This window comes from Mytilus californianus, unplaced genomic scaffold (genome assembly GCF_021869535.1).
Source record: "Mytilus californianus isolate M0D057914Y unplaced genomic scaffold, xbMytCali1.0.p SCAF_13, whole genome shotgun sequence".
NCBI classification, from domain to species: domain Eukaryota; kingdom Metazoa; phylum Mollusca; class Bivalvia; order Mytilida; family Mytilidae; genus Mytilus; species Mytilus californianus.
The window spans coordinates 12,232,343-12,258,407 of record NW_026262615.1 but is presented as its reverse complement, the minus strand read 5'-3'; the positions used below and the strand labels follow the sequence as shown (position 1 = coordinate 12,258,407).

General features: G+C 33.0%; 1 protein-coding gene across 2 annotated transcripts; it reads left to right on the top strand.

Moving 5' to 3' along the window:
• Positions 1–11,433: 11,433 nt before the first annotated feature.
• Positions 11,434–24,545, top strand: LOC127723182 (uncharacterized protein ZK673.1-like). Of its 2 annotated transcripts, XR_007991925.1 has the most exons (6): positions 11,434–11,605; positions 15,184–15,353; positions 18,445–18,639; positions 21,374–21,487; positions 22,807–23,074; positions 24,448–24,539. XR_007991925.1 is itself a non-coding variant. In XM_052229709.1 (5 exons), exons 2-5 carry the CDS (start codon positions 15,293–15,295, stop codon positions 24,498–24,500), a joined length of 423 nt encoding a protein of 140 aa, XP_052085669.1. In that variant the 5' UTR covers positions 11,449–11,605; positions 15,184–15,292; the 3' UTR covers positions 24,501–24,545. The 2 variants fall into 2 exon arrangements, 1 of the variants encoding a protein (XP_052085669.1); XM_052229709.1 differs by lacking the exon at positions 22,807–23,074 and having other exon boundaries at positions 11,449–11,605; positions 24,448–24,545.
• The last annotated feature ends 1,520 nt before the right edge of the window (positions 24,546–26,065 follow it).

Here is a 26,065-nt window from a genome sequence, read left to right as displayed (position 1 = left end):
ATATAAGATTATAACCCAATGTTCGTCATAAGATAAGAAACTGGTTTGTAAGTCAAACTTTGGTCATTTTATCACGTTTGATTCACGGTTCGAATATTAGAACTGTTACAGCTACCTTGACACAAAAGTTGTGTTGTAAGAAATAAATGAATTTAAATTAAAATTATGAATGAACCAATCCATATGAAAGGTAAACATTTTCAGCCAATGTATTTTTCATTGATTTAGCCTACTAGTAATATTTGGTCATTTTTTGGCGCAGCTCAATTTATAGAAATTCCAAAACAAGTGCCCATAGACATTTGTATAAAGATTAATAGCTTAGTAATAGAGTTATTTAGGGGCCAGCTGAGGACTACCTCCGGGTGCGGGATTTTCTCGCTGCGTTGAAGACCCATTGGTGGCCTTCGGCTATTATCTGCTCTTTGGTCGGGTTGTTGTCTCTTTGACACATTCCGTATTTCCATTCTCAATTTTATTAATCTGTATTTTCTATAGACAATGTAAGCGTCTACTAAAGTGCAAAAAATCATCTAATCAGAATAACGAACCTAACTACGAAAATTATCACAATATATCTAGAAGGAAACATACAGTCTTCAACAACAAGTGTCCATACCCAGTATGGCAAGCTCTTTATCGTTCAGAGTCTATACAAGTTGCGAACAGAAACATTTAAAGTTCTAGCTGCCACTCACACCCTATTGTCTAAATAACAAAAAAAAAAAAAAAAAAAAAAAAACAACTTTAATATCAAATAAGTATATCTGAGGATATAATTAGGTCTATCGATTTAAAAGCAATGTATCTATTATACTATCATATGCATGCCAAACACAATTGTTATGCCATACCATTGACCTGAAAAACTAAAACCAACTGTTTTATTTGTAAAACAGAAGGGGATTCCCATTCACTGTGCTCTTAATGAACTTTGGCACACGGAACTAAATGTAACGAGCTTTATCTTTATACAAGATTCTAAAGATAAACGTCTATTACGAAATTTTCAAACAAAATAAAATGGCAACCTGTGGTTTTCTATGTACTTTTCTGAGTAAGTCAGAATACCTTTTGTTCATTTTTAGAATTACAAATGTATTTTCCTGTTACCCTGACCATTGTTTTTCATTGAAATGAAGATTTATTATGAGTTTTCATTACGTTTTGAAATTGTAATTATTATTTGAAATATGCATAAAACTTCAAAATTAATAACAATGGTTTGTATTTTTAGTCGACCATGTTTGCCTTTTCTTGTTGTTTTGTTTGTTTTTTTTCTGCAGGTTTTAATTTGATTTTTTTTAATGATTCTCCATTGTAATCCAAGTCACGTACCATTTATTAAAAAAATTTTGCGAAGGGCTGTATTTAAAGTGATAAATTGGCGTTGAGGCCTCAAAGATCAATATTTTGATTTTTTTTTATATACAATGTACCTTACAAATTGGTGCTCATACAACTATAGCCTTTGTATGAGGTCGATACGAGGTTTAATCGACATAAGAGAAGCATATTAACTGAGAGCAAAGTCCGAGGTCGATATGCCTTCTTGGTCGATATAACATCGTATTGACCTCAACCAAAGGCTACAATTGTTATATTATTAATCAATGACTATTGCATGAACAATGTAAATTTGGGATTTCTATAATGTATTTTTAGTAACATGCTGTATGTCCTGTGCAACGGCCGTTTTTGACCTACGAAAAGCTAAACACAACAGCATTGCTTGCAAACTGAGTAAATACAAATGTACATGTGATCAAGTTTTAACGAATCACAAATCCTGAAAAATATTCAATTAATTATAGTATACAATATGGATGTTCTGATGTATTTATTTTAGAAAAGTAAAAAGATATCGCAGAGGTGAAAAGAAGAACAGGCAATAACGCGAACAAACGAGAAAAAGTAAAACGACAAACAATTGTCGATTAAGGATGTTTTCTCTTCTTGTTTTTGAACTTTTGTCAGATATTTGGATTCCTCTGGTTTTATCCATGCAGTGCCGTTAAAATTTTTGCCAGCAAACCCCTACTTTTCTTTTCATAATTTTATTGCATATAGTTTAAAAAGGCCGATTTTGAGAATCTTATAAAATCCTTGTTATTTTTTCGTAGTATTTTATAAGAAAAAAGGTGCCAATGTTAAATGTATGAAAAATCCAGAGAGAATCACTTCCCGCCAAATTTTCAATAGCTTATATCTCGAAAACAAGCACACGGACCCTTCATTTTTTTCTGCTTTTTAAGTTTCTTTATTCATATACTTTCAATTAATAACAGTCTTTTAAAAAGCTTGTTATTTTGAAACAGTGTAGCGAACATCCTAAAACACAACACAGAAGAAAAAAAAAAAAGATTCAGCAAAACAAACCCCTCTTAGACTGGGAGGAACTTGGGTGTTTTTGTAATATATGTACATAAAGTTCACTAGTCGTGATATATATGGCATGATAAACTTATGGCAAGACATAACAACGGAATAGAGGACTGTGTTTGGAACCACGACAAAATGAACACGTTGTTATCCGTGACAACATTATTTCGTAGCAGAAATCTTGGCTAAAATGGCGGCTGCTAAAATATTGAGACCATTTTCGTTAATATCTTTTTGCAAATGAAAGAATGATTTCAAATAAAACAGCAATGCACTAACACTTTGATTGTTATAGAAGAATATCATGGTACAATTTCTAGCTATGTTTTAGAATCTGCTCATCATTTTTCTTTTCAGTTTCTTTAGCTTTTGGAACAAACGCTTTTCTAAGTGAGTATACTTAAGTATAACCAATATTCACTGCAGATGCATTTGTTTTCGTGTATATCAATTTTCGTGGATAGTTGATTTCGTTGTTTTACCAATGTCTATAGGCTATAGAAAGTGTTCACTTCTTTGAACATTTTAATTATTGGTTAACTTTTACCCACGAAATCCACGAAAAAGTGGTATCCCACGAATAATAATGAAACCACAGTATAAAAAAAAACAAATCATCGACACGTAAAATTCAAGAATCAGAAAACAAATAAATACTAGTAGTCATTCCTCTTCTTATTGAGACTCGGTATACTTTGATTGTTACACTGTAACATATAAATCACATAAAGCAGGCTGTAAGCCATCCTGTTGAGGATTGTATTCACTATTTTTTCGAGTGCCCTTTTCACAATGAAGCACGATAAGTAATGTTTTTAATAAGAAAGATATGCTGTATCAATTGAGCTTCTATTGGCTAGTGAGGGTGACCTTACGTTTCAGCAAAAATGTAAAGACTTCTGGGTCTATGCAATGTTATTTCAGTTTTACACAAAGATTCAGAACACACAATTAAAATTCTGAATTCCTACTTACTCACATTTTCTTTCTATTTTTTTTGTTTTTTGGATTACATGCATTCCTATTATGTTTTCGGCATTATCAAATGTATTTTGTATTTATATTTGTATAGGAAGAAGACTTATGCCCAGTCCTTTTACTACTTTTGCAAATAGAATATATTCAAACTCAATTCAATTCTGCTTTTATACATTTATAAATTATTATGAAACCTATGTTCTAACTTCCACATCCAAAGTTTAACTTGTGTGGATTTTGCTTTTCTTTATGTCTCTTTTTATCATATAGTCCGAGAGCATCATTAACGTCTCCGAGGAGACGTTATTAAGAGTTGAACGATGGACAGTCTGCGGGCTGAATGCTTCTTACTATCTAATTGGAAGATATTGCTGACTCTATCCAGGAACATATATACTGTTCCAAGCTCTATCATAGCTAACTTGTGCTGATTGGTTGGGACAATTCGAAACCTAGTAAATGTCTTTTGATCCCGTAAAGTGTCGGAATTGAACTATTAGATTTTGCCTGGTTACCAATCATGCAAATCGGTACACAGGTAACACTTATCTATAAATAGCCAAAACTCCTGAAATATTGTAAACACAACGTTCTATCCAGTCGCTCACTGTTACGTACATCTTGTACACGAAAGCATACTTACGAAAACATCGTGCTTTTTCTTAGCCTAGATTATAAATATTTATACTTAGTAAGATAATCCAAAAGCAATAATAAAAAATGACTAAAAGGGAGATATGTTCGATTAAATATTAATTTAAACGGGAATTTTTACCTCGGAAAGGGGGGTGCGACCTTTTTATGGTAAAAGCACATATATGTCTCAGTCTGGTAAAAGGATCAAATATTTTTTTAACAATTAGTATGTCTACACATAGCATTGATGCATGGTTACGCTTTATCATCATAGGGGATACATTGCTTGACAAATATATAAAGCATTTACGACAGTGATTTTAATTGCATTTGAAAAAAAGTATCGACATCTGATTAGTTTCAGATTCAATCTTCAACCTTGACTTAGCTTAAATATTACCTTAATTTCTCGACTCATCCCTACCTCTCACTACAAATGATAAGTATGATAAATCCCCCCCCCCCCCCCTTTTTGTTATGGATTGGACTGGGTTCAACGTTTTCTAGCTCTCCCTATCAAAATAGCAGACGATGAAGAACAGATGAAGAACAGAAGACTAAAAAAATCGAAAGGGAAATATATATATATAAGAAAATATAAAACTACTCTCAGACGATGAAAGCAATTAGCAATTATACATGTATACTATCATATTTCAGCAATGCTTAATTTCTATGAATGATTTTAAAGGTTATATGAAGTATACGTAATAAGTTAATACAGCAATCCAATTAAACAACAAACAAAACAATTTACTTCTAAAATTCAACCTACGGTCTTCTACAATGGACATGTCATTACAATATTTTAAGTTTTTAATCCTCCCAAGTCTAGCTATGATATATAGAATGGTTGTGAATACATGTAAAAAAAAATCTTAATAGCAAACAATGAATATTACTTAAACAATGAGGAGGGTCAAGAAAAAACTTCTAGTAGTCTTTATAGGTATTTATATTTATGTGTATTTAATACTTCTGTCTGTTTTGTCATGATCGTATATTTTTGTAATCTATATTTAGTATATATATTAATTATACATGTACATATATGTTGTGAAACATTTGGTTAATAAAGAATTGAATAGTTGTTTTGAGGTTTATTGACCATTTATACTATATATATATATATGCTATATGAGAGAAAGAGAAATAAAAGAAAATTATAAATTTCAAATACGAAAATACTGTTGGCATTTTAAAAGAACGGTCACTCACAAAAGATTATGTCAATCCAGTGTGTTAAGCTTTGAAGGATTAGTACGATAAGGACCTTATTTGACACCCAACATTGAACGGTACACTGCTTCATAACGTGTTTGGTAAAATTTGCTGATTTATATGCAAGGCTATTCTGAATGAATTTATCTACAAAGCGAGAACACTTTCCACTTTTATCAGCTATGAAACGGCTAGCTTCTTTAGAAAAGCTATTACTTGTCAACACAGTAGTCAATGCTTCGGTACTGACATTATAATCCAGTGCCATTTGGATTTATAGCTCCTCAAGTGTGCAATTTTTTAAAAACTTTTTTCACTTTCAATGCTTCGGTACTGACATTATTGTCAAGTCCAATTTGGTTAGATAGCCCCTCAAGAATGCAAGTATTTAAAACATTTTTGCCTTTCAAATCAGACAATGTTTTAGATTTGAACGTTTCAGCAGATTAAGGTAAATCCAATTAAGCGATTCGGACGCACCAAATGTATATAATTTCTGTTTCACTCTTTTATAGAAACACTTCTAAAGTATATTTAGTTTTTCACTCATACAGTATTTAGTTCTTAGTATCAAAATTACAGTCGATTTTGGCATTTCCGCCCAGCCAGTGAAGTCATTTTCATTGACAAAAGGATATTTTGAACTGGATTATTCGTTTTTAATTTAGTATTTAAGGTGGTACATAACACTACAGGGAGATAACAAAAATCAGCTGAACGTTTTAATCACGTTCTATTGTTAATGAAATATTAAGCTTCTCAATGATCGAAATTAGTGTTTGTTAAACTGCAGCTATATATGCAATGAAATTTTTCCGATGAAGTGTGTGGTTCAAGATTTTTGAAATTTTTGTATTTTTTGTCAAAGGGTCAAAGTGAATATTTTGTCAAAATTTTATGAAAATTAAACGAGCCAAATTAATTTTAGTCAAGGTGTTTGGTACCACCTTAAGTATTTTAATGTAGTTTAAAACGATTGCTGTAACTAGAACGTATATGTTTAACTGTGTTTGATTTTTTCTTTTTGTCTTGACTTTAGTATCAAATGTGAAATTATCACAGACAAGATCTGGTGTTGTACAGATCGAAAAAGATGGTCAATTAGGAACGATATGCTCTGACGGATTTACTCACGAGGATGCTAAGGTGGTCTGTCGGGAAGCTGGATTTGGACAATCGTAAGTCAAGTGATAGATATCTCCTTATTTTATATAGGCTTACATAAAAATGATAAAGACACAGAAGATACCAAATGGACAATGACACATGATAAGTCGTAGAAAACTCGACAATACCTTTGCAAAAAACGACAGAAAGACAACCAACAGTCTAAAAAACACTGCATAGAATCTAATGAAATGAGAAACACGAACCCTGATAGAAACCGAGGATGGTCTAACCGCTGCTGGTGGGCTGTTAGTCCCGAAGGATATCATCAGCTCAGTGATCAGTACTTTTGTACTGACTTCGGTACTGACGTGATTGATAACATATACTTATTAAAAATTCCCCGGTCATAAATTAAGAAATAAGTAAGAAACTAAGGTTCCAACTTTCTTAGGGAAAGTTTACCTTAGGTGAATTTGGCAATTCAGTTTAGGTCCTTTTCAATCATATAGCTCCCATTTTTTCAACGCATTTACGCATTACTGGCCATTAAATATTTAAAAGGTTCGAGCGTTCCTAATGGAGGTAAATCCAGAAAAGCGCCTCAGACGCAAGAAATTAATAAAGTCTTTATTTCAATAACGGAAAACCCTCGATTTTTTGTAAACAAAACACATGATGTCATACAAATATATAAATTTAAAAAAACATTGAAACATCTAAAGGGTTTCTGAATAAAAGCTTTTTGACCAGTGTTGACAATGATTATATGTTCGTCACAACTCGGCCGATTCCGTAACTCCATAAGATGGAGAGAAGCGGAGTCACCAAAGGTTTGCCGATTGAATGTCACTGATTATAATGATATGCAATAATCAGGTTCATTCTTAACATGGATGTTTGATGTCTTAAATCGTTTAAAAAGTGGTTTTGTGCATCAAAGTTACATATATAAAAATAAGAAGATGTGATATGATTGCCAATGAGACAACTCTCCACAAGAAACCAATGTACGGCCTTCAACATTTAATAAAACCCATACCACATAGTCAGCTATAAAAGGCCTCGAAATGACAAATGTAAAACAATTCAAACGAGAAAAGTAACGGCCTGATTTATGTACAAAATAATGAACGAAAAACAAATATGATATACAGCAACAAACGACAACCATGCACTGAATTAAAGGCTCCTAACTTGGGACAGGCACATACAGAATGTGGCGGGGTTAAACTAGTTTGAAGGCGCGCCAACCTCCCCCCGCCCCCCTGGGAGAGTGGTGTATCAGATCAACATAAGAACAAACTATAAAAATCATTTGTAAAGGGCTTAACTCATCAGATCGATACAAACCAGAAATACATCTAACAAAAACACAGAGTAGACGTGGCAGGGAACTCATACATGCCCACAACAAAAATACACTAAGTACCGATCTTAGACATGTTAGACTACTCGCAATTACTGACAGCTAGTTCAAAGCCATTAACAAAAAATCAAAAAAATCATGCATCTAAGATTAAAATATCAATCAGTTCACATCCAACATCCAATGGATTTAGTGTAAAGACGTCATGCTGATTGGAAAGATTTGTTTCATTCCAAGTAGAATAAATGTGACAGATAATTTCAGCTTATGAGATTATATTGTTTTAAGCTACCAATATAGCGGACAAAACATGCATATATATTTATAGACTAATAATATACTAGTAATCCAAAAATTCAAATATTGAAAAATATTCAACGAGTGACAGATCAATGCAATAATTTGTTATATTTCATTGACTTTTAATGTAAATAAAGTATAAAATGCACTGAATTATTATACCTTTCTCTACGCGTAATAGCAAACACAATTGACAACAGATATTGTTGTTTGACGTCAGGGGAGTGAAATCAAAGGATTTGTTTCACATGCGAAATCAATGATGGTTTTTATTTTACTGGGAAATCACTGTAGAACCGATATAATAATCTGATAATATTACCATCTCTATTTTGTTAAGTGGAATAGCTGTTCCTACTCTCGAACATATATTTGGACCAGGCACTGGAACAATTCATTATAACGAATTAGGATGTACTGGAAATGAAACAACTTTAAGTAGTTGTAAACACAGAGATTTCGTTGATTGTTTACACACGGAAGACGTTGGTGTTATTTGTGCCTCAAGTATGTATCCCATGTAGTTAAAAAGCATTATTTTGCAAGTTTTTAAGACGTGTATATAGACCTACATATTGTATTTGTTGATCCGACATATTTTGTAGGAAACATAAACTAAAGATAAACCAAATCATATTTGGAATATCTAGAAAAGAATTGTAAGTAAAAAGCGTACTCGAATGAAAAATTATATAATTCTTTCTAACATCTAAGGCACCTTTTGGGATTTACAAATACCTTCATCAAGAAACGTTCAAACCTGAAAGTTTGAAAGCCAAGCTAACTTGAATGCGTGAAGAATTATATGACTAAGAGGTACATAGAAAGAATATTTAAATCCACCCACGGTCAACTGTACCAGAGGGAGTTTTCTAAGTATACGGAGAATTGAAGAAAAGTACGGAATGGTCTTCATCCTTTTGGAGTTCCTGTGATTCCGTCAGTTTTCGTTATTTGCCCCCAATTTTTATTCTTAAATGATTTACGAAATTGGAACACCTATAAACTACTTATGACTCTGATTTATCATCAATTTGGTACAACTCGTGTTATATTTATGATCGATTATAATGTAGTTAAATTCCAAACAAATATATTTATCGTTGATGTTCAGAGCAATGAACTGTGCTTGGTATCGATCTTGTCAATCAAGCTCTTTTTAGAAAAAAAATATTGTTCGCTGTTACACCATTTTCCTAGATTAGGCAAAAATTGAGCGTTCACAAAAATCTATAACCACACCATACACTTAATGTTCCTGCCCCCAAGCCAGTTGCCTATAGTTCAAAGGTTGTCGTTAATTTCCGTCTGTCAATATACTTTTTATATCTAATTAGCCTAAAACATGTATTTGTTTTGTTTTCAATTGTCCATGAGACTTTTATATACTGACGGACCTTAACAACGCAACACTAGATCATTCTTTTTAATTCTCATTTTCAAATATTATGCAATTTTTCTAAAATAAATGTATGAACATAAATTTCGTTCACTACTTCATTGTCTTAAAAAATTTAGAAATTCGAAAGTTGAATTGATTACGTCAGGGTTAATGCTCAAATCATGTGGTGAGCACTAAAACCCTGGTTCTCTCCTTTCTAATGGATGTGTCAATGTCGAAGGCAAATGACTGTCTGTAACCAACGCCTTATACATGTAGCTTACTATACGATGTTGGTTTTGATTGTTATTGGATAACAATATAATGACTTGATTTGTAACATTTGTCTTAGGTGAATAGCTGTCTCATTGATTCAGTGTGTTCTCTTAATCATTTCTCAAAATTTCTTTTTATTTTGTCTTGTGAAGCATGGTTATTAACCCTAAACGAAACACATTGTAGTCCTTCTTTACAATATCTATTTTACAGCAATTGTAACTTAAAGGGAATTTCACAGTGCCGTAACTTAATTTGGTGAATATATAGAGAATATCATATGGCTTTTTCAATATCACATCCGTACCAACTCGAGACACCAATATCATTCCAAGAGCTCTGCTCGAGGGATTATATTGGTTGAGGGTTGATACGGTGTGTGATATTGAAAAAGCCATGCCATATACACTTTATTATATACATAAACCTCACGTAGAATTTTTTATGTGACATGACGTCATACAGATAAGGAGGTTTGAAATGACGTCATACAGATTACAGGTTTGACATGACGTCATACAGATTAGGGGTTTGAAAAAGACTTTGCAACAGTGACTGCAATCGATGACGTGACGTCATACAGATTAAAGGTGTGATAAAGCCTTTGCAACCGTGCTGATATCGATATCATCACGGGTGGCTGATTCAGCACACTTGCCAATGATTGTATTACACATACAATGTATCTGTATTAACTACTAAGTATATAATAAATGAAGATAAATACATGAATATGATTCGAGCATCACTGATGAGTCTTTTGTAGACGAAACGCGCGTCTGGCGCAAATACAAATTTTCAATCGTGGTATCTATGATGAGTTTATTTGTACCAACAATATGTTTGTGCAAACCTGAATAGTTACCTTAGTGTTTGTATTTATATTTTCTCTTACGTGTAATACGTAACAGTTATTATATTTATGTGTACCAATATCATTGCACAAATTCTGAGATATGTATTATATTACGATATGGTATCGTACTGTCCAGGCGATAAAGATATGTATTATATTACGATATGGTATCGTACTGTCCAGGCGATAAAGATATGTATTATATTACGATATGGTATCGTACTGTCCAGGCGATAAAGATATGTATTATATTACGATATGGTATCGTACTGTCCAGGCGATGAAGATACGTATTATATTACGATATGGTATCGTACTGTCCAGGCGATAAAGATATGTATTATATTACGATATGGTATCGTACTGTCCAGGCGATAAAGATATGTATTATATTACGATATGGTATCGTACTGTCCAGGCGATGAAGATACGTATTATATTACGATATGGTATCGTACTGTCCAGGCGATAAAGATATGTATTATATTACGATATGGTATCGTACTGTCCAGGCGATGAAGATACGTATTATATTACGATATGGTATCGTGCTGTCCAGGCGATGAAGATACGTATTATATTACGATGTGGTATCGTGCTGTCCAGGCGATAAAGATATGTATTATATTACGATATGGTATCGTACTGTCCAGGCGATGAAGATACGAAACACATATAACAGAGAGGCGAAAGATACCATTCAAACTCACAAGTCAAAAACAAACCTATAGTTGTTAACTTCTGTGTCAATTGGTCTCTGATTGAGACTTGTCTCATTGGCAGTTATACTAAATCTTCAGTACCAAATAAAAAAAACCCACTAAAGACTAAGCAACACGAACCCCAACAAAAACCGGGGATATATCAGGTGCTCCAGGAGGATAAGCAGATTCTGCTCCACTAGGAAAGTTCTATATATCTAATGCTTTAATATAAATTTATCAAATGCCTTCTTTCAAGATGGAATCGGTTTACAATTGGAGAATAAGGACCATGGTAGACTTCACGTCACAATAAATGGTAAAACTGGAACTGTATGTAACGATTTCTTCGACGATAACGCAGCTAAAGTTGTGTGCAGACAACTTGGACTTCCATTGTACGTTTATATAAATTAACGCATGACTTTCTGAAACAATCTTTAATAGCTACATGTACGTTATGAACGAAAATGTTTCTATGCCAAAATGTCAAGACCCCTAAATCTAAAAGTGTCTCAACAGACCAGTCGTATATCTACACTTTTATTGTGCAACAACACACATCAGTGGCGGGTCCAAAAGGGGTTGGTCTTTGATCGCCAATAAAGAAAAATCTCAAGTTTTTCATGATATCTATAAATTTTTACTATAAAATTGTCCAAGCCGTTCCGCTCGGCAGGATATATTCAATTATCGAGAATTACGTCCCTTATAAAACATCATAGATCCGCCACTGCACACAAATAGAACTTAAGATATGTTTAATAGGTAATATAGATATACACCTTAAAGGTGTAAAAACACAAACAAAAAGGGGCTACATATTCAAAATAAGTAAAATATATAAATCGTCTTTATGAATTCCAGTTTAAGTCATCTTTTGTGTACCGTCCTAACTTGTGTTGACCTTTATGGGATATCTGTGTCACAGATTACCAAGGATATGTTCTTATTTTCGGAGACACAATCCCATTTGCATTTCCAAGATTGCGACATCACCGAATAAGACCTTTTTGAACTTACAACGAGCAAAATGACGGGGACCATAAGTGAAGCATGTCATGTGTGCGGTCAGTTCAAAAAAGTAAATGGACCAAAGCGACACTTTGTTATCTTTCGTAAACTATTAACTACACACATAAGCTAGTGCAATACAATACTCTCTCGGGACAAAATTATACAATTATCGGTCGTCCCTCTGTCTGTATCACTCTGCTCAGCTTTTAATAAAATTGCATATCACGGCTTTGTGAAGTCAAATACGTTGACCCGGCCTTAATAACTTTGACCCGGACATATCACCGACGTCATAATATATGAACCGACGTTGATAAGATTGACCCGAACTAATCACGTTATCTTCCGGTTAGCTGGTGAAACAAAGAAAACACACGTTTCTATCATGCAAAATACGCAAATACAACCCGATAAATCGATTATCTGGTTGTCTGCATATTTATATTGTAAAATATCAGCTGCTCGACACAATATGAAGCCTTTTTGATCTCGTTCGCTGCGCTCACTCGACAAAAAAGCTTCATATTGTGACTCGCAGCTGATATTTTACGATATCAATATGCACACAACCTGATAATCGGTACTTATAGCCTTTGTATAAGGTCGATACGAGGTTATATCGACCTAAGAGAAACATATTAACTGAGGACGAAGTTTGAAGTCGATATGCTTCTCTGGGTCGATATAACATCGTATTGACCTCAACCAAAGGCTACAATTGTTATATTATTAATCAGCAACTAGTACATGAACAATGAAAAATTGGGAATTTCTAGAATGTATTTTTAGTAACATGCTGTATGCATGCCCTGTACAATATGCTGTTTTGACCTACGAAAAGCTAAACACAACAGTATTGGCGTGCAAACAGTGTAAATACAAATGTATATGACTGTGATCAAGTTTTAACGAATCACAAATCTTTAAAATATTTGATTAATTATATTTTAATTACTTATTGCGAGAACCCCTGAGGGTTCACGCATATTAATTAGTTAGAAATATAGTCTATGGAGGAATATTCGGAACCCTAATTATTGTTCATTCGGAAGATTTATATTTCTTATCTGTATTAGCTTCCTGCAATTAAGAGCACCTCCATACGGATCATTTAAGATATCTAAATTTTGGCAATAAAGAACTTTACACAGATCGCTTAACCTCACTTATATGCTATATGGTAATAAAAGATATAGTTGATAATCTATATAGAAAAAAATAGAAATAGATTCCCATACGTATAATTCTTAAAGAATAATAATGATTCAAAACATGGACACATGTACCTCAGTATTTCAAAAATTCATTAAATTAATCTAGAAATAATTAATGAGTAATGGTCAACTAGTAGGAGACATTAATTAATGTTCCTTACAACTGATCATCAATAAGTGTAACTCGACCACGAAACGCATTGAGAGATTAAAAGATCTAATATAAAACCATTTTTGTAGAGGCACAACTTTTAAGTTCAAGATACAAAAGATTTCATTAATAAAACACACGAGGTAAAAAGGGAATGCATTCTTATTGCCTATGATGAAACGTAAATGTACACAAATATGATCATTGATAATTTAAAAGAAACAGTTATCAATGCAGAAGAATTAATTGACACAAAAGAATATCCTTTAAAAATTCTCAACAAAAAGATTAAACTGTATCTGTTTAATTAATTCTAAGAAACAATAAATTTGAGTTTAATGGAAAGTTATACAAACAAGTTATATGAGCGCACCCTCCATAGGTGGTATATTTTCACCATCATGCACATATCTGCATCTGTCTGTCCTATTAATAAATATCTTAGATAAGTTCAAATGGAAAGAAAACATCAAATTACACTGTCAATATAGAGATGACGGTTGTATGGTCTTCACATGCAAAATAGAGCAAGTAGAAGATTTCTTTAACATAGCGAACAAAATTTCCACTATACTTAAGTTCACATATGAGGTAGTAGTTGGGAGACTTTTGAAAAGGGACCCATGCTTAAAAAGTTAACTTTAAGCAAAAAATCACAAAACACTGTTAAATTTCTGAATCATAGACAAGAAAGATCAGTTAGCAAAAAACTGTAAAGTTTTGAGATTTATTACGTATGTTGATTTAAGGAACCGCATTTCATAAGAATCGAATTTTCCTGTGACTGATATGATTATATAATATTTGGTAAACTATGCTTGCCAATGAGAGAACTTTTCAATAAACATTGTGATGAATGTTGAGTCTTAGCAAAGCGAGCTAAATGACATCAAATTGACCAATGTTGTACAAGATATAAATTAATGGCAATATTTTCATACAAAAAAAAAAACGAAAAACAGACACGATAATAAGGAAACAAAAAAAAAACAGGCTCCGGATTTGGACAGGTATATAAAGCATACATGTATAAGCAGCAAATTGAATGTATTAGCTGGATCCAAACTCATTTCTAAGGTGGAACGGGATTTTACGGCACAAAATAAAATGGTAAGCAAGTAGATTTTGTCTTATTTGGTAGGAATAAAACTTTCAAATTTTATGAAACAAAATATCGTACTTGCTCTGAAATATGTATTTTAAAAAGAAAAATATATAAAATTACTGAGGGATTCTAGTTGAAATATTACCTCTACCAATAAACACCCTAGAAGTGTCATCCATTGGTAGTAGTTTGACCTTTCACACTGGTAAAAATGAAAGCTTACACCATCCAGAAATGAACTATTGAAATTAAAACATTGAATTTCCTTATCTCCCTACTTTATATTTAACACAACTCTCAACATGCCATAATTGTCCTGATTTACAATAAAAAGAAAATATTATCCTCCGCACACATGGTAATGAAAATACTGAGATATAATTTACAATTCAATTGAAATAATAATTAGCATAAAAAAGTTCTAAGGTTCACGTATTGACTTTTTTTTTAAAAAAGCAACTTGTATCTATATCTTTTATTATCTTTCAGCCAAAATGCACATCACGGTAAGACCCGAAATGTTTTGGGATACAACGTATCAATACTCCTCGATGATGTCCATTGTACTGGAACAGAAGACAATATATTAAAATGTAAAATGAGCATGGTTGGTAAAAATGATTGTTTCCATGAACAAGATGTCAGCGTTTTTTGTAGTGGTAAGATCTAATTCATGTAAATTGCGATAGAATAATTGGCTCCATGGTGCTTTTTTCTGCCATTGTAATTATCAATAAGATAAGAATAAAAACAGTACCAATTTTACTGCACCAGATGCGCATTTCGACAATAAATGGCTCTCCAGTTATGCTCGAGACCAACATATTTGAAATACAAAAAGCTGATGAATTAAAAAGGACAAAAAACTATAGCCAAAAATGTATATAACTGCAGTTCAAATGTTCATGTGAATTAGTAGACATTATATGAAAAATACTGATTTTTCAACTTAATCGAATTTAGAGTGTCCAGTTTTAAGTTACTAAGAATATTTAGATATTCAATTATGCACCGACCATTCATCTTTTGTGTGAGTGTATTTCTTTTTTTTTGATTAAATTGTTTTACTCTAGATTCAATTACAAATTAATAATTTTTTTCAGACAGAAATGAAAATTTCCATTGACACTTGGATAAAAAGAAAAATGCAACATCAAGCTAAAACAAAGTTCTTGCACCTAGCTGAATTTGACTGAACTATTTTTTTTATTGGCCGAAAAAACACAATGTATTTCCAGATATCTGCCCCCTCTTCCCGCAAAAAAAAAATGAATGGTCGGTGCCGTACAAGTTCTGATTCATTATTTTATATACATGATATAGTTTCAAGATATTTGTTAACCGTTACCGAAACAGCTTTGGCATAAAGTATACTAATTGTGTGCTCAACAAATGAAGTACGTAAACGAAGATTGATCTACAGATCTATTATGTAAGGTTAAAAATGTCTAAGGCCAAGTCAGTCTTATCCTCAAAGATTTTAATTGGTTTGCACTTAAAACATTACCGTGGACATACATAAAGGATGTAAGTTTGAAGTATGCATATACGTTAAAGCATGAAAGATAGAATAACTATGTTTCAACAGCAGCTATGATTTTAATCAAATTAAAGCCTTTCGAGGTTTTTGTATCATCATAACGTATTCGTCTTTCAATATTGATACTGCATTAATGAATGAAGAAGTTGAGACGATGTTTAATAGATGATAGACTTCCGAGCGTACATCACGTGATTCAAGTGACCAAAAGTTTTGAAAGCCAAATGTGTATGGTTTCCTGGTGTCTGTGTCAATTTACTGTAACTTGGAAAATTTTTGCGAGAGCTTTATTTTGTTAATTTCGCAATAAAGACCAAATTGCGAAAATCTAATCTGGCTTAAATCTAACATTTAAGATAGATAGAAATTAGGGACAATAAAAAAAGGAAAGAAAAAAAACAGGTTAATAAGAAATTGATCTTAACATGTATTTACATATTCAACAGATATCAAAATATCATCTTATGAATATTGTTGTTGGTTGGCGACAGTGAATAAATGCTTTCCGTCCTCGTAGAATATTTTCAGGCTGATTTGACACACCCTTTTTGCTTTCGTTAGTGTCAAATAAGCATGAAAATTCTATTTATCATTCGTCAAATCGTATCGTTAAATGTCTAACAGAAAAAAAATGTTATCTTTAATTTTTTTAATGAAACTCTTACTACGAGTCCAATCGTCAAAGCTCGACAGATTTCGCTTCCCTAATTCTACTGTTAGATCTACTTGGGGAGTTCCGCCCGTACGAAATAAGTAGTGGGAATCCACCTAGAAACTAGAAGGAATGTAGTAGGAATCTACCTAGAATCAAAGATTCTGTATAGAAAGTAGACGGACAGAAAAAAAATTGAACAAAATTCTGACTGGATTTTTTATCTTTTCACTAGCAAACTCCTACCATCTAGCAGGAATTTTAAAAGTCTGTATGGATTATTTTCTATTTGAAAATCTTAAGTGGGAATTTGGACAGAAAATATGATTAGATTATTCATTTTCCCACTACAGAATTCCTACCAAAATTAATATATTCCTACAAGAAAATCTTTCTACATGTTTTAATTATCTTAAACTGGATTCCTGTTTGCTAATAACACAAGTTTTGCTGTGTTAAATGCAACGAAGTTCCAGTTCATAAATTCAAAAGTTGGAGGGTAAAAGAATGAAAAGTTGTGTTGGAACACAATGCTGCAAGAGTCAAACAACTACAATATTGAAATATGAGAAAATATGGCTCATGTAGATTGAAGGTAATTTTTATACTTTAAGATGAAATTTTTGATCTGTTTGCCAATATATTTAGTAATCACTTAATTATTAGTGCATAATTTTACACATTATTTGTTCATACCTCTTCAATTTCATCTAATCAACATTTTTGCCCATCTACATATATAACACAATTTCTAGCTTGAATATATCAGTTTCATCATACATTTCAAAAGTCAACTTTTTTAAATGAATATATTCCATGCATTTCCTTTGTTCTTTGTTGTTGAGATTCAAACTTAAATGATTGACCCAGTTGTGTATTTGTGAATATACACTTACATTTTGTATATTTTTAGAATCCTACTAGAAAATATTGTTTTCTAGGTGGAATTTTGAAAAATTCTTACCAGGTTTTCTAGTAGGAATTTTATTTTCTCGCCAAATTATTTCTGCTTATTTGAATATTCCATGTAGGACTATACAATATTCCTACTAAGAAATTTCTGTTAATTTAAATTTTTCGGCTATTTTCTGTGTGGACTCCTATTACTGTCTGACTAGAATATAACTCTTTTCTGGTAGGAATTCAATGCAACATTCCTACTATATTCCGTGTACACTCTGTGTGAAATATTTCATACAGGTGTAGTCTTTTACATTCCAGAGAAGTAGCAAGTACCAGTTCTAAAGACTTTAGGTTGACAAATGACTATACCATCTGTACTCGAAAGAACCTCACCACCGAACAACAAGTTCATATCTAACAGTGACAGACTTTTTATCTTTAAACGCGTATATGAACCAGATTTCTAATATGACCGGTGACACTGATGGGAATAGAATTCGCATTTATTCCTAAACAACAATCGTATATATGGTGTCATAATCTGATATTTTTTTCTATTGACAGTAGGCTCATTTAAAAAAGAAAAATAAGACATCTTTTGTGAAAATGAATGTATATGAGATGTAAGGGTATTTATTAACCATGTATATTTAAGCATCAACAACAACGGCAGCTCCCACGACAACGACAGCTCCTACGACAACGGCAGCTCCTACGACAACGACAGTTCCAACAACTTTAACAACAAACGGTGTACACTCCTGTGTAGATGATAGTCGTATTACCTGCGATAAATCTTCATGCAATACTGACTTAAAAAGGTTTTGTCCGGTTACGTGTAATCTTTGTAGTAAGTATTTTTACATTAAAGTGCCAGGTTACGTGTGATCTTTGTAGTAAGTATTTTCACATTAAAGTGTCCGGTTACGTGTAATCTTTGTAGTAAGTTTTATCACATTAAAGTGCCCGGTTACGTGTAATCTTTGTAGTAAGTATTTTCACATTAAAGTGTCCGGTTACGTGTAATCTTTGTAGTAAGTATTTTCACATTAAAAATTAATGTTCGGTTTTTATAAATACAAAAGCTCATTGTGCCACCAATACTGATGTTTACGGAACATATCTATACATGTATATATATACACCTAAAACGTGTACAAAACAACACCAATATTACAAAAAGGAATCAGTAAATACAAGTATCAACAAATATTTCAATCTATTTTGATTTTACTTAAACAATCTTGAACAATTTTGAACGTGATACAAATTAAAAACCGAACCATGCTTGTACATGCATGTATAATAGGACAATTTCAAAGTTCACGAAGGTTAAGTTGTTACAACAAAGACTGTGTAGTACAGAATCCAAAATTCAAAGTTAACGAACTCGAGGTTAATTTATTACACCAGAAGCTGCACACTTATGCATCCAAAAGGAATAGTACTGTCCGATTTGAACTTGTATATATACTAAAATTTCAAAGTTGAAGCAGGTCAAGTATTCATAACAGAGACTGCGTACATATGCATCCAAAATAAATAGCACTGTGCGATTTGAGCTTTTGTGATTCTAAAATTTCAAAGTTGACGAAAGTTCCCGAGTGATTCGTTCCTCCATAGACAAAATAGTGTTGTGGTAAATGATGGTTATAGATTGAGATCTGCCTTAGTGAGGTCAGGGGATCTCAAATATCTGACTGACATCCATAGTCACTATGATGGACGTTCATGCGTTTGTAAAAGGGCTGTTCTGACTCAACAACATATTGTTTACCTCATTTTCATTGTAGAAGACACACATTAGTTGTAGTCTTGCAAGTAACATTGCAAAATATGATGTATTTGGTACCAATGGAGTGGTTGTTCAAAGTCTGGGTATTAAGTATGTGCTTGCAAGTCACCCATAAACCTTGCAAAAGCCCGCTGACGAAGAGCCTGGTCGAGAGGATAAATCAACTCTTACCACCAAGTATTTAAGGCTTTTGGGCCAACAGAATGCCTGTACGGGTGGCTCGTGAAAAATCTTGGATAGCTTATGATGTTTTTCGATTTCTTTGCAATTTTCGCGGATAGGGTGTGATAATTTGTCAAATATGTAGGATGGTAAGTCAGCACCAACGGGACTTCTTTGTTGACCTTTTTTCTCTTTATATTGTAAAAGTTAATCTCAGCTGATGTTGTTAGAACAAGCAAAACCTATATCACTGTTTTTCTTCTGTAGCCTCGATTTTTAGGTGACCGCGAAGTTCTTGTTATCGGTTTTTCACATTATCGTTGGTAGAGTTTTTTATGATGGTCTGACTGTAGGGAATGCTCTTGGTGCAGTGGTTTTGATGATAACGCAGAGGAGAAAGATATTGATGTTTGTCTGTGGGCTTGCAATACAGATCTGTAAATATGATTCCAACTTTCACTGATGTAGAAGTGTCAAGAAATGTGATCTTAGAGGCAGAGATTTAATAAATGAATATTATTGAGGGATGGCCTTTGTTGGCATGTTGAATGAACACATCAAGTTCTTGCTCAGTATAATCCTTCTTCATGTAAATATCGTCGATGAATCGGAATCAAGAGAGAGGTTGACAAAGAGAAGTATTGAGAATTTCCCATAGGATGAGGCCATCTTTGTTCCCATTAATGTTCAACTAACCTGGAGATAGTGTTCACCATTGAATGTGAAGTTTTTGCATTTCAATACCCAAGTAAGAAGCTGGATTAAACATTTCGTTGGTAGGTGTAAGGTGCTGCGAGAGTTCCATACTTCCTTACAGGCTTCAATACCATCTTATGGGGGATGTTAATATAAAGAGAAAGGTAACGTTTAGCGAGACAAGGGTTGTTTCAGTTGGGAGAGGGTTCAACATTAAAATTCAATTTTCTCTAAGAATAGTGTATTGTATCTTGTTTGTTAAATGGTATATTTTCTACATCTTAAATGAAATTCAATAAATTCTGATAGCTTCTCTATTTGTGGTCATTGACAGAAACTATTGGTGTACCGGGAATCCTAGCTTTGTGTATTTTCGGCTGAAGATAAAAACGTCCTGGCTTTGATTTTTCAAGTTTTAGGTATTTAAATGTGCCTTCATCTATACGACCCTGTTCACGCATGATTTTCAAGTCTGTAATGACTTTTTTGTTGAATTAAGGAATTGGATCAGAGTCTAATTTCTTATAAAATCTTTCACCAGAAAATTAGATTCTGATTCAACTCCTAACGGTTATTGTCCAAATTGGTGTTGTCTTGCATATATTCGTTGTTGTATTTGACACAGAAAGTCGTAAACTCAATCATGACAGGTTCACCAAACTTCGAAGCAAAGAGGCAAAATGCCAAAAAATGAGATACTCGCAAATCCTCATAAAAGTCATTCTTGACCATTGACTTCAGTTGTGTTATTCAAAAGACTCTAGTCAGAAGTAAAGTAGACGTCAATACATTTTTTAACAATGCAATAGAAAATAACGAAGTACTTGTATATAAGTATGTCTTTTTTAGTTTTACATACATCAAATGTTATTTATTGTTCAATATGGCGGTATTATGTCAATTACATGACTTTACATTCAATTTATATCAGATATAACCACCCCTCCACCTTGTAATGATGACCCACATGTGAATTGTGATCCCTCACTATGTAATGATCCTGTGCTGAAAAAATACTGCAAGGCAACGTGTGGTAGCTGTGCAGGTATGGTAATTTATATGCAACGACTTTGATTTTTTATTAGTGTGCATTTATCATTTTTATGTGCAATATTATGGAATTCAGGTTTAAAGATGTTTGCTCCTCTGTTTGAAAATAACTATTTTTTAAAAGACCATCATAAATTGATAGTTTATAAATAACGATATTTAAACAGCAGAAAAAAATGATAGGTCCGTGTCCTTGTTTTTGAGATATAATCATTTGAAAATTTGGCGGGAAACGATTCAAAAAGAGGGACGAAAGATACCAGAGGGACAGTCAAACTCATAGATCGAAAACAAACTGACAACGCCATGGCCAAAAATAAAAAGACAAACAGACAAATAATAGTACAGATAACACAACATAGAAAACTAAAGACTAAGCAACACGAACCCCACCATCATCTGTGAAACGGTTATTCCATAACGGTCAACCAACTCGTGATGGCGTCCGTAAAATTTACGAAGGGATGATTTCAACTTCACCATTTGGAAATCTTGGTTTAATAGTTTCCTTATGAGTAGCAATCCTCTATCAAGGAAATCATGATAGGAAATACAAGCCCGGGAATATCGTATCAATTGGGAGATATATACTCCGTATGCAGGCGCTGCTGGAATGTTGCTACACAGAAATGGAAAGTTCACAATTGGGAAGCTGAAATCATCTCTTTTGTCGTAAAGTTTTGTTTTCAGCCGACCCTCATTGTCAATTTCTAGATGTAAGTCAAGATATGAGGCAGACTTAACTGTATCTGTAGTATCCTTTATCTCTAGTTCGATGAGATAGATTCGTTCAACATAGTCACCAAATTTTGTATTATTTAATGAGAGAACATCATCTATATAGCGGAACGTAAAGTTAAATGATATTGCTAACTTCTTATCTTTCTTCCTAAGAAGTTCCTGTATGAAGTCAGCCTCATAATAATAAAGAAACAAGTCGGCAAGAAGAGGGGCACAATTGGTTCCCATTGGAATTCCGACAGTCTGTTGAAAAACACGTCCTTCAAACGTAACAAATATGTTGTCAATCAAGAAATCAAGCATCTTGATAATGTCAGTTTCAGAGAATTTTTTGTATGAATCAGAGTGATTATTTACAAAGTAGGATTCATCCCTCCCCAAGACAAGATACTTGTTTCTACGTTCCCCATTCATTTTAATGAAACATAGTAATACCAACTCTTTCAATTTGTCTTTTTGTTTGGAATGGGGAATGCTTGTGTAAAGTGTAGAAAAGTCAAATGTTTTTATACTATTGCAAGATGAGAGAGTCTTAGATTGTATGTACTCTAATAGATCTTTGGCATTTTTTAGTATCCACATCTGATTCACGCCACCTCTAGAATAGGCAGTTTCACAATAACTTTGGAGCCCGGCTTTGATTGCTGATAAAATAGATGTTAATAATTTAGAAAGAGGTTTCGTGGAGCACTTGGAAGACCCAGCAATATAGCGTTGTTTGTAAGGACACTTATGTAGTTTAGGTATCCAATACAGTGATGGAAGATCCAGTTCTTCATCTTTGGTTGAAATTCCAAAGGAACATAGAACAGACCTATGATTATCCAGGATTTCCTCTTTGGTAAGTGTCCTGAGGGTATATGTTGAGTTTCCAAATGAATTGTCAATACCTAATTCATTTATCAAGCAGTTTATGTAATGATATTTACACACAAACACGATGTTGTTTGGGGCTTTATCTGCGGGGACAACAACATATTTGTCATAGAGGTAGGACAAGTGTTTTGCAAGATTTGGGTCTTTAAAAATTGAAGTAGCGTGGGTATTGATAAACCCATTTAGTTTCTTAATTCGGATTTGTATCAACGACCTCACAGCCTTGATCTATTCGGAAAGAGTATCTTCGTCTTCTTTCTCGCGTTTAGCCCATTGCCTGGCATAATCCTCGACTGAATCCATCAGTATTTTGAAGTTTTATTTCCAATTGATGGACTTAGGCTCACGATATTTCGGACCTTTGGATAACAAATTTCGCAGGGAAGTGTTATTGACAATGTTGAGGTCTCCGGTATTAACGTGGCCAGCCGGATTATATATGAATTGGGAACTAGCACAGGTGCAATCAGGAGGTTTAGACTTGAAGTCCATCTGACTAGACTTTTCATACATTTAAGATTTAGATTATGAAAAAATAACAAGGATTTTATAAGATTTTCAAAAATGGCTTTATATATGTTATAAAATTATAAAAAGAAAAGTAGTGTTTAGCGGGCAAAATTTGTATTGACACTACATGCATAAAACTAGAGGATTCCGAATATCTGACAAAAAGTCAAAAGCAAGTGTAACGAACATCCTTAAGAAGATAAAAAACAATAATTTTATATGTTTAATATAGGAAATTAAATGAACCTCAAAACTATAAGCAAGAGTTAAAAGTGACCACGATGACCTCTAAATAATTTTTTGTTTGACATAAAGTTCACTAAATGTTAAATTATGGTCCGTTTGCCTGCCGAGGAAAAAACTGATGCATTGTTCTATCGGATTAGATAGGATCCCAAGAGCAAACAACGTCAATTACCTTGGAACATATGTCTTAATTAGAATACACATGTTTAGTTTTGCGAGCAAACTACTAGTAAAGCGTACAGCTGAAAAACTGCACAATTATTATAGATACATACAATTAAAAAAAACATAGATTGAATTACTTTAATTATATATTGATAAATAGCCATCTAATGATCTATACTAATTACTATTTGTACAAATTTGCAATAAAACTGATGCAATTCAACACAAGGTAATTTGAATATTGGTTGATTACCTAGTCTAGTAGAACTGATATAAATTTGAATGATATTACAAGGTTTATGAGTTCTGGAAAATGAAAACAATTTCTAGTGTTGAGATCGTGAATTTGAATAAATGCAATGCCATAACTGATTTTGATTATTTAGTTTATGCAGTTTCTTCTTTCGTTATTACTAGGAGCTTCGACAACAGCATGGATCCATATACCAGTTACTCCTGTTGTTGGATGATGAATTGTATGGCAGTAAATATAACGTTTTAATATTTTAATACAGTCATTTCCTATGTTCTTTTAGTTGATATTTTTATAATTTTGTTGATTGAAGTGTGATATTTTTCTTTTTTTTAACACCAAATCAAAAGAGAGAGAGAGAGAGAGAGAGAGAGAGAGATTTAAACTCTTCTCCTCCTCATGTTGTTACCTTCAATGATTTTCCGTCATTTATACAGATGTTATTGGGTATACTCTGTAGAAATTGTGTTTGGAAACCACTGTTACAAATCCGCTATTAAACCAATACAAACTTACAGATATTGTACATGGCACATAGTTTCAGACAGATTGGGAATGGAAAAAAAGTCAAATAACAAAAAAAATACCGAACTCCAAGGAAAATTCATAACGGAAAGTCCCTTATCAAATGGCAAATTTAAAAGCTCAAACACATCAAACGAATGCAAAACAACAGTTATATTCCTGACTTGGTACACGCATTTCCTTATGTAGAAAATGGCGGCTTAAACCTGGTTTTATAGCTAGCTAAACTTCACACTTGTACGGTAGTCGCATAAACCAGTTCATCGAATATGCCTCCCTACTTTATAGATCTGTACCCATCACCAATCATTATGATAAGTTCAGATCATCAAGAAGTACGTGCAAAAGGTCAGGTATACAATTCATATAACAAAAAAACGATTTGAATATCAAACTGAAATGAGGTTCAATAATAGAGTTAATTTGTTAATAAAAAGTTTAGAAATTCGGATGCTCAATCGTTTCGTTGGAAAATAAGACCCCGAAAAGAAAACTCCACATATACTCTCACTTAGGAAGTCCTGAGCTTTCTTGGTCTGCAAAGTGCAAAACAGAACATATTTCCATGATGTTGATATCAATTTAGTCAGCAATAACTACCTACTATATGGGGTGGCAAATCATATGTGGAATTCCAATAATTTGTTAGATCACAAACAATCTAAGTCTCTTTCCCCTAGCTGGCAGTATAGTATACAAAACTGTTCTCTACAATTTACACCAATATTCCACATTCTAAACTTAAAGACAGATTGAAAGAATTTGTCTAAATTTATTTCATTAAAGAGAATGGTCAACAGAGATAAAAATATCTTGTTATAGAAAGGAATGAATCATAAATTGTATGAAACCAATCTGATCCAAACAAAAAAATCCATACAACTGACATCATCAAGATGATTGATTGTTTTATTCACAACATATATGTTACCTCTGAAGGACGTGGTTTCAACAGACAAGCAGCATTCCTATTGGAACACATTTTATCCCTTTGCTTGTCGACTTGTTCTTTTATTCACATAAGGCACACTGCATACAGGAGCTTCTAAGAAGGAATGAAAAGAATCTAGCATTATTCTTTTAAATCACGTTCCACTATATAGATGACATCATCTTATTAAATACATCAAAGCTTGGTGACTATATTGAAGGCATCTATCACATCGACCTTGAAATATAGTATACCACAGATACAATTAAGTTTGTCCTATATCTTGACTTACATCTAGAAATTGACATTTTCGGTCGGTTGAGAAC

What these genes read in the sequence shown, in the direction of transcription:
- LOC127723182 (XM_052229709.1), top strand. Translation starts at nt 15,293, where the DNA reads ATGAGCATGGTTGGTAAAAATGATTGTTTCCATGAACAAGATGTCAGC. An exon ending in GGTTACGTGTAATCTTTGTA is followed by an intron (nt 18,640 to 21,373) that starts GTAAGTATTTTT and finishes AATTTATATCAG; the next exon opens with ATATAACCACCCCTCCACCT. An exon ending in AACGTGTGGTAGCTGTGCAG is followed by an intron (nt 21,488 to 24,447) that starts GTATGGTAATTT and finishes CGTTATTACTAG; the next exon opens with GAGCTTCGACAACAGCATGG.